This window comes from Corylus avellana, chromosome ca2 (genome assembly GCF_901000735.1).
Source record: "Corylus avellana chromosome ca2, CavTom2PMs-1.0".
NCBI lineage: Eukaryota > Viridiplantae > Streptophyta > Magnoliopsida > Fagales > Betulaceae > Corylus > Corylus avellana.
The window spans coordinates 30,032,526-30,042,028 of NC_081542.1; the positions used below are offsets into that span (position 1 = coordinate 30,032,526).

Genomic DNA, 9,503 nt, shown 5'->3' on the forward strand with positions numbered 1-9,503 from the left:
GCTGATAGGAAGATGTAAATTTAATCACTTAACCATTACTTTAACAGCAAATACTTGTATTTCTTAGCAACAAGCTTATTGAGGCTCTTATCACACCCAAACATGTTTTGATTTACAAGTATATTTATAGACCCCATCTGCAGCTCGAATTATCACCTCTATTTTCTTTTATGCAAAAGATAAAAATTGCACCCCAACTGAGCACTACTTTTCAAACTCAATAATATTAGAAAATAATTGGCTTTGTTTGTTAATGTGTTTTGGGGGAGTTTTTTTTGTTTTTGGTTTCACATTTACCGGTTTCTCTCAACTCCCAAGTGAATTTATAAATTTCTCAATTGGCAGAAAATGAGAATGAGTTACACCCAATCCCACCCATGAAACAAGCGTCATATCTATTTGTCAAAGCAATTGAATTATGAGTAATGCGATATACCAACCCTCCGTCCCATTTCTCTTTTACTTGGTTGACGTGGCAGTGTCCAACATTTTTTATTTTAAAATAAAGGAGATGTAACATTTGCTATAAATCCAACAAAAGTTTGAAAGTTTATAATCTCAATTCAAAGAATCCACCATTTGCAAATTGCCTCTAAAATTCCACATGATGCATATGTCAATAATATTTTCCAAGTGACAATCTAAGTTTATCATGTAGCTAAGTTTTTATTGACCCCTAAGAATAAACCAATAAATCCAAGTCCTCTTCATGCAAATTGCTTCTTAAATTCCACGTGGACCACTTGAAGTCAATTTTTTTTTTTTTTTTTTGCAAGTGATAATCAATTTAATGTTGGGAGTATGGAATTTCTGGGTATCCGCTCTCTTCATTCATTCACAACAAATCCAAAAGAAAAATCCACTTTGGGATTGAAAGTTTATCTCAACTCAAAGACTTTACACTTGGAGTCGTTTACACGCAAATTGCACGCACGTTTCATATAAATGACAAAATTTTCCTCCAGACTGCAACTAAGGATCGATCCTATGATAACAATTATTTGGAATCATTCTCTTATATATTTTAAAGTTTCGTTATCAATTAAGTTGGATAAAAAAAATTATATATAAAATGACGAAATTGGTTATTTATGTGAAAAATTGGTCTGGAATATTAAAAAAACAAATCATCATCTGGATTCTCAAATATTACAGAGGCTAGGGAATAACTTGTAACCAAGTGACAATTAATTGGAAAGAGTCAATTATTGTTTTTTAAAGTCTAAAGTATTTATGTTACGTACAGTAGAAATAGTTAAATCGAGAATGAGAATATAATGGTATTATATGAACAAATTAATGGTTATTGGAAAATAAGATGCAATAAAAGAAATAATGCCTCGCACAATCATAAAAAAATTCATATATATATATGACATTAACAAGTGAACATTGGAGCATACGTTATTACAACAACATGAAAAACTTACAAAACATAAATAATGCATATTAAGAAAAGCACCAACGCCCATAGCCTCAACTTCTCTCCAACTTGACCTTCTTTCGCAAGCGAACAATTTTGATGTTAACGAACACAACAATCGTGTCTTTCAAATTATCAAAGCTTCGAAAGTAAGCTTGTCTCCATGATGTTTTGGCGTTACTCTAGATTTAGTTTTATTCTCTGAACACTTGGTTGAAAGAGGAGGCCTACAGACTAAAGAGTTACCTTCGTAGATAGAAGAGTCATTAAGTGTTTGAAGTTGATTACCGCTTAAAATTTTTCCATACAAGTTGTTGAATAACAAATTCAAGTGACTTAAGAAGGTCAACGAAGACATGCTTTTAGGGATATGACCATAAAGCTCATTCATTGAGAGGTCAAGTGATTCTAACATGTGTAAATTCCCAATTTTTTCCGGAATACTTCCAGACAAATTATTCATTGATAAATTCATGTTGATCAATTTTGAGATGGTTGTAATATTATTAGGTATTTCTTCTGATAAATTGTTACTCGAAAGGTCTAAAGAATAGACTAGACCAATAATAGAACCACCATATAGATTTTCTCTTCCTTTAGAAACCAGCAGCATTTGTTCTTCATAGTCCGCTTCGCCATTGTCATCTCTGCTCAAGTTCCCTAAACATTGAGGGATTGCTCCTAAAAAATGATTGTATGCAAGGTCTAGGATTTGAAGTTGTGAAAGGAGACATAATTGTTGAGGTATGTTCCTGTGAAACAAGTTGGACCTTAGGCTTAACCTCAATAAATATGGTAGGCTTTCTCCTATTTGTGCTAGAAGTTTTCCAAAGAATTTGTTTCGTCCAAGATCAAGGTTTCGCAAGTTTCTATAGTTTCTAAAGAAAGGGGAAAGCTCTCCCTCAAGTTGATTTTGGTGCAATGAGAATACCTTTAATGAACAAAGATGCCGCATTGAACTTGTAGCATTGCCTAATATATTGTTATCTGCTAAGTCCAATATCTTTAACTGTTGTAAATCCTTCCAATGAAGGGATAGTTTCCCGGATAGAGAATTGTTTCCCAACACAAGAACTCCCAATTCCTTTAGCATTCCAATAGAATGGGGAATCCTACCAGTAATTGAATTTGAAGAGAGGTCCAACCAAGATAACTTGGGCAATAACTCACCTAGGGCTGTAATCGAGCCGGGTGAGCCGGGCTTGGGGTGTGCCGAACTCGGCTTGTTTATGTTGTTTAGTAAACGAGTCGAGTCGAGTTCGAGCCGGGCTTCAAAGCCACTGTCCGAATTCGACTCGTTAGGCCCAACACCTAACTCGGCTCGAGTTGGCGAGCCTAAGCGAGCTCGAGCAAAAGCTCGATTAAAAGCTTGTCGAGCCTTAAGCGGGCAACTCGGCTCGCTTAAGGCTCGTTTAGCAAGAAAATACCTATTTTCCTCCACTTTCTCGGCAACCAAACAATCAGAAAATAAAAACAAAATCAGATAAAAAAACACACAGAGGTGGATTCATGAGTGAAAGTGAGAGTGAAAATGAGAGTGAGAAGAGGCGGAAATGAGAGGAGAGTGATAGAGAGAGGCATAGATTCTTAACCAAAAAAATTCCCTCCACTTTCTCGGCAACCAAACAGCAAGAAAAAGATAAGAAAATCAGATTAAACGATTAAACACACAACTTGAACCAAAAAGGCACAAAAACTCGAAGCAAATCACTGTCTAAAACATGCTTAGCAAGAAAATACCTCTTTTCCTCCACTTTCTCGGCAACCAAACAATAAGAAAATAAAAACAAAATAAGATAAAAAAACACACAGAGGTGGATTCATGAGTGAAAGTGAGAGTGAGAGTGAGAAGAGGCGAAAATGAGAGGAGAGTGATAGAGAGAGGCAGAGCGGCAGAGATGAGAGGAGAGTGATAGAGAGAGCAAGGTGAGAGTGACGGCTAAGGTTAAAGGAAATGAGGGATTGCTTCTAAACAAGGTATATATATAGGAGGTCAAAACGACGCCGTTTTGATCATAATTTTTTTTTCTCCTGATAAGTAAAAAGAAACCCTTACACGCCCAGCAAGAGACTCAAACCCAGGACCACAAAGCAAAGAGCTTTGCGGTCAACCAACTGAGCTAGCATACATCTGATGTTTATGTTTGTTATAAATATATAATGAAAGTCGTTTTGAAAGTCGGTAGAAGTCGGTTCGATGTCAGTCGAAAACCAACATCCAAAAATCTCTTCCATCTACCGACCAACAGAATGTCGGGATAAGAAAAACCATTCCGCCTACCGTCTGTCTTATGGTCGGTTTTGGTCAGCACTCGGTCGAATCATATGATTAAGTATTGGTCTTATGCTTAGAAAAAAAATATATAAAAAAAGTATTGATCTTATACATTTGTATTATTCAATATGCTTATATGCATTATTATAATTTATAACAAACATGGACTTATATATGTATAATTTGTTATTATATAATCATATGATTTAATGATCATGTAAATATAATCATGTACATTATAATGATAATACAATAATACTTCCATTGTGGTTATAAGTAAGACATTGTTGAATCTAATGTCAATTACTTAATTCGATATTATACAAATCACATTATTATTGTACACAAATATTATGATTAAGTATTTGAATTGTCATTGGATCATATGATTAAGTGTTGATCTTATAAATTTACAAAACAAACAAAAATATTGATCTTATATATTTGAATTATTCAATATGCATATATGTATAATTATAATTTATAACGTACATGGACTTATAACATACATTGGAACTAAGTCTCTAGATATTTAATTATTGTATAATTTGTATTAGTATGAATTTGTATACTTATGTCATATTATAAATGCATAATTTGTTATTACTTAATTTGATATTATATGAATCACATTATCATTGTCATTGTACATGAATAATTGATTAAGTATTGGAATTGTAATTGGATCATATGGTTACGTATTTATCTTATACATTTATATTATTCAATGTGCATAATATAACTATAACCAATTATATATATATATATATAATCTAACGAGTCTGACAAGCCCCTATCGAGTTTTGTCAAGCGAGTCGGGTATGTATCACTTATTAATCGAGCGGGTTACTACAGTACCGAGCTCGGGTTCGGGCCGAGCTTAACTGAGCGGGTCTCGAGCGGGTTGTCGGACGGACTAGTTTATTTACAGCCCTAAACTCACCTATGTTTTTTGGAATAGGTCCAAAAAACATATTATTCTTGAGATGTATATCGATTAGACTGCTAGGAAAAAGTGGGAGTGGACCCTTTAAGTTGTTGGAACTCAAATCAAAATAATATGACATGTGCTGTTGTCACAGTTAACGCCTATCCAAGTGCAGCAATCATCACCAACCCAAGAAGAGAGACGACCCGATGGATTTGTAAGACTTTCTGTGAAGCTAATTAAGAAGTGATTTTCTCTCCATCTCTGAGCATCTGGAAATAGGGCTTTTGGTGTATAAAACAGGTTTAATAACTTGTAGGTAGGATGCAGTTCCAAGCAGAAAGAAGAAAAAAAATCAGATGGAGAGGAATAACAGACATAAAGAAGTGAGTTCTACCCATTTTGCTGGTGAAATAGTTAGATATCTAAATGCATGTGATTGGGGGGTTGCGGTTCGACTATTTATTCTTGCCAATAATTATGTGGCATTAAATAAGTAATAAACACAACATTTATTCAATTTAAAACCATTAACTTCAGCTTTCAATATATAATTGTATCTCAAATTGTTAAGTGGTTGTAAGAGTCCACATATTTTATTTAACATTTTGATGTGATGAAACCACTAAGGACTTTCTAAGTATCCACTAACTTGACTCATAAATCCACTCTCTTGATTCTATGAGAATAAAGCCAAAAGCCAAAAAAAAAATGAAAAATAAGATGTAATTGCCGTCCCCTTTGAGTTTAAAAGTTAATCTCAGGACAAAGACTCCATGCTTGGGTCTTCTATAATGAAAAAAAATTAAAAATAAAAAGTAAATTATAATTATGATACATTTAAGCCTATGAATTTAAGTTATTCAATTAAACTAAGATTTTGGGTCCAACATTTTTAATTTCATCATACATCATGAATAGTACGTGACCTTTCCAATGACGGCAAGAGGAAGTTGCAAGGCAAGGGAGAAATTAAAATATAATGGACTATTTTATATCTAAATTGGTTGCGTGTTTGTGACTATTCTTTGATACCCTTTTTTTGTACAACTTGTGAAAGGGGGAATATTCATATACTCATTGCGATTTTGACCAACTTCTCTCAATAAAATCATTTTAATTATTTTTCTTAGTGTTAAAATATTAATTGAATAATTAAATCCATCACTTTCTATCACTTAAACTTTTTATGAGAATTAGAGATTTAATGTCTACGCCCTTCACTGACTAAAAATAAATCCAAAGAAACATCCTCCTCTTTGGGTTGTGAAGTTTCTTTGATTGTGCAAATTAAGACCATAGACCATCAGAAATAAAAAGAAGTAGTTCCATATGGGCCCGTGATGTTTGCAAGTGATAATCAATGAAATGGACATGTAGCTTTCTCTATTGATTTATTGAACTTAAATTCCTCCAATAATAGTAGATGGAGTCAATTATATATTTCTACTGAAATTTGTAAAATATGTGAACTATTTATTAAGTTTTTGAGAAATTTGATGTATGTGTGTGTCCATTTATATACAATTAATTAATTCCCAACTAAAAACCTTCGTGGGTTCAATTAATTATGTGAGTTTTTTTCTCAAAATTGGGACTCCCTATAATTTTAGAAACTCCCAATCCCATGGACTTGTTTTGCTCCATTTCTATTTAAAATAGAGTAAAACGTCAATTAAAAAGATGATGTTTTTACTATAGAAGTATCATCTGAATGATTGCAAAAGAAGGAAATGAAACGATTTTTTACAACTGTTCATGCATTCGCAGATTTCATTTCGTTTTTTGAAAGACAATATTAGCTTCGGTAATGCAATATCACGAATGATGGTTAAAATTGTAAATTAAGGCCTTGTATTTTCTTTAGCCAACCGTTCGCTCACCATTTTATTGCAGCACCATTAAATAAAGAATGAAAATATAATAGTAAGTGATGAGAAATGGATTTTGGAAAAATGCGATGCAATAAAAGAAATAATGACTTTGACAAGTGAAGATTGAAGCATCTTGGATCACACATTATTACAACAACCTGAAAAACTTACAATACATAAATTATACATATTAAGAAAAGTTCCTAAGCCCGCAGCTTCAATTTCTCTCTGACTTGACCTTCCTTAGTAAGCAAGCAATCTTGACCATAACGAAAACAGCAATCTTGTCTTTCAAATTATCAAAGCTGCCAAAGTAAGCTTGTCTCCATGATGTTTTGATAATCAGTGTGCCACAAACTCCCCAAAATGCAACAATAAACCCAGCTACCATGCTAATCCAGAACGAGAATGACTCAACTCCCCTTCCATTTTTGTTACCACCGTACCATTTGGTGTTACTCTAAGTTTAGTTTCATCTTTTGAACACTTGGTTGAAAGAGGAGGCCCACAGAGTAAAGAGTTACCTTCGTAGATAGAAGAGTCATTAAGTGTTTGAAGTTGATTCCCACTTGGAATTTTCCCAGGCCAGTTGTTGGATGACAACTTCAAGTGACTTAAGAATGTCAAAGACGACAAGCTTTCAGGGATAGCACCACAAAGCTCATTCATTGAGAGATCAAGTGTTTCTAACATGTGTAAATTCCCAATTTTTTTAGGAATTCTTCCAGTGAGATGATTCATTGAAAAATTCATGATGACCAATTCTAAGATGTTTGTTATATTATCAGGTATTTCTCCTGATAAATTGTTACTCGAAAGGTCTATAGAATATACAAGACCAAAAAAAGTTTGACCATATCCATATTCTATTCCTTTGGTAACCAAAAAGATTTGGTAATCATACTCTAAAAAATAATGTTCCTTCTCATTACTACACAAGCTTCCTAAACATTGAGGGATTACTCCTGAAAAATCATTGTGTGCAAGGTCTAGGATTTGGAGATTTGAAAGAGGACATAATTGTTGAGGTATATCCCCCTGAAACAAGTTGAACCTTAGTCTCAACCTCAATAAAGATGGTAGACTTTCTCCTAACCATGTTGGAAGTTTTCCAGAGAATTTGTTCCTTCCAAGATCAAGGCTTTGCAAGTTTTTATAGTTTCTAAAGAAAGAATGAAACTCTCCATCAAGATGATTTTGGCTCAATGATAATGCCTCCAATGATCTCAAATATCGCATTGAACTTGGAACATTGCCAGATATATTGTTCTTTGCTAAGTCCAATATCCTTAACTGCTGTAAATCCTTCCAAAGAGGTGGGAGTTTCCCAGACAAGAAATTATTTCTCAAAATAAGAAAGCCTAATTCCTTTAGCATTCCAATAGAATGGGGAATTCTGCCAGTAATTGAATTTGACGAGAGGTCCAACCAACGCAAGTTGGGCAATAACTCACCTATATTTTTGGAATAGGTCCAGAAAATATATTATTACCAAGGAATATACGGCTTAGATTATTATGAAATAGTGGAAGTGGACCCTCTAACTTGTTGGACCTCAAATCAACACGAGCAACCAAAGGTTGAAATTTAAAGTACGGTACCTGCCCGCGTAGTTTGTTATGAGATAGATTCCAATCAGTAACATTTGGGTAAGACTTCCAAAGGCCATGTGGAATGGTGTCAGAAATGCCAGCATTCTCGAGCCAAAGAACATTGAGTTCATTTTGGGTTTTAAGCCAAGTTGGAAAGGTTGGGCCGATCCGCACGTTAGTTAATTGAAGGTCTATCAGCTTAAAAGGAGGAACCCAGTCCTGTTTGACTTTTAAAACCAACGTCGAATTTGCAGAAACTTTCGTAGACAACCAAAGAGATTTTAATCGGGTGAGGTTTTGAAAATGAGCTTCAGTTAGGACACCTTCCCAAGAATTCCAACGAAGGTCCAGTGAAACAAGCATTGCCAGTATCCCGATGCTTTCTGGAATCGTTCCGTTCATTTGATTACCAGAGAGGTCAAGTTCTTGCAATGACGATAAGTTCCTACTATCTTTAGGGCTACTGTTGGAACACTAAGACAAGCCATCCACATACTCAGTTATCTCCCCACTTAACTGGTTGTAAGCTAAATTCAAGCTACGCAAGTTGGCTAGATGTATCAGACCAACTGGAATAGCACCTCTAAGCAAACTGGTCTCAAGTTTGATTGTTGAAAGCCCACTCACATTTGACAGCCACTGAGGTATGAAGGAGTTAAAATGGTTGAAAGAGAGATCAATGACTGAAAGCAATGTAAAGTTGATGGAAGAAAGAGAGTGCGGAAGACTAACAAGTTCACAGCCAGCTAGGTGTAACTCCCGTAATGAAGGAAGCACATTAATCGCATGGAGCCAATCCGGTACTTTCTCAAGATTTACAAAATCCATTCCAAGGTACTTAAGAGAAGAAAAATCAACAAGCCATTCTAGACTTTCGACCTCCAATCTTGGATGTGGAAAGCTAAAGTCGGTGGAGAATTAAAGTGAATTGAGGTCTAGATATTGGAGCCATGAAAGATTCCCAAGATGGGAAGGAATAACTCCGGAAAACAATGAGAAAGAGAGATTGAGATACCTCAGATTCTCAAGGGAACCCAAAAATTTTGGAATACTGATTCCATTAAAATTATTAAAGCTTAGGTCAAAGTAACTCAAATGCTTTATATTGAGTAAAGAAGAACTGATCTTGCCCCCCAGGCACGACTTGTTGTAAACTTCCATCTCTTTATCTGACAATACCATATCATATGGATCAAGATCATAAAAATTAAGCTGAGCAAATGGGTTTCTGAGGTCAAGCTTCACTACATTTCCGGTGTTGTTGCCACAACCAACGCCTGTCCAGTTGCAGCAATCCTCACCAACCCAAGAAGAGAGACGACCCGATTGATCTGTGAGATTGTATTTAAAGCTAAGAAGTGCTTCCCTCTCCACCTCTGAGCACCTGGAAATAGGGATTTTGGTACACGAA

The 9,503-nt window shown here is 34.8% G+C and overlaps 1 protein-coding gene across 1 annotated transcript; it reads right to left on the reverse strand.

The window, feature by feature from the left end:
- Positions 1 to 6,884: 6,884 nt before the first annotated feature.
- On the reverse strand, positions 6,885 to 8,494 carry LOC132169558 (receptor-like protein EIX2). The gene is made up of 2 exons (XM_059580578.1): positions 8,038 to 8,494; positions 6,885 to 7,954 (listed from the first exon to the last, which is right to left on the reverse strand). Exons 1-2 carry the CDS (start codon positions 8,492 to 8,494, stop codon positions 6,885 to 6,887), a joined length of 1,527 nt encoding a protein of 508 aa, XP_059436561.1.
- Positions 8,495 to 9,503: the final 1,009 nt, after the last annotated feature.

Bases quoted from the DNA above. Each gene is read 5' to 3' on its own strand.
- LOC132169558 (XM_059580578.1), bottom strand. From the start codon at position 8,494: ATGAACGGAACGATTCCAGAAAGCATCGGGATACTGGCAATGCTTGTT. The intron at 7,955-8,037 runs GTCCACTTCCAC...CCAAAAATATAG, and splicing joins GAGGTCCAACAAGTTAGAGG to GTGAGTTATTGCCCAACTTG.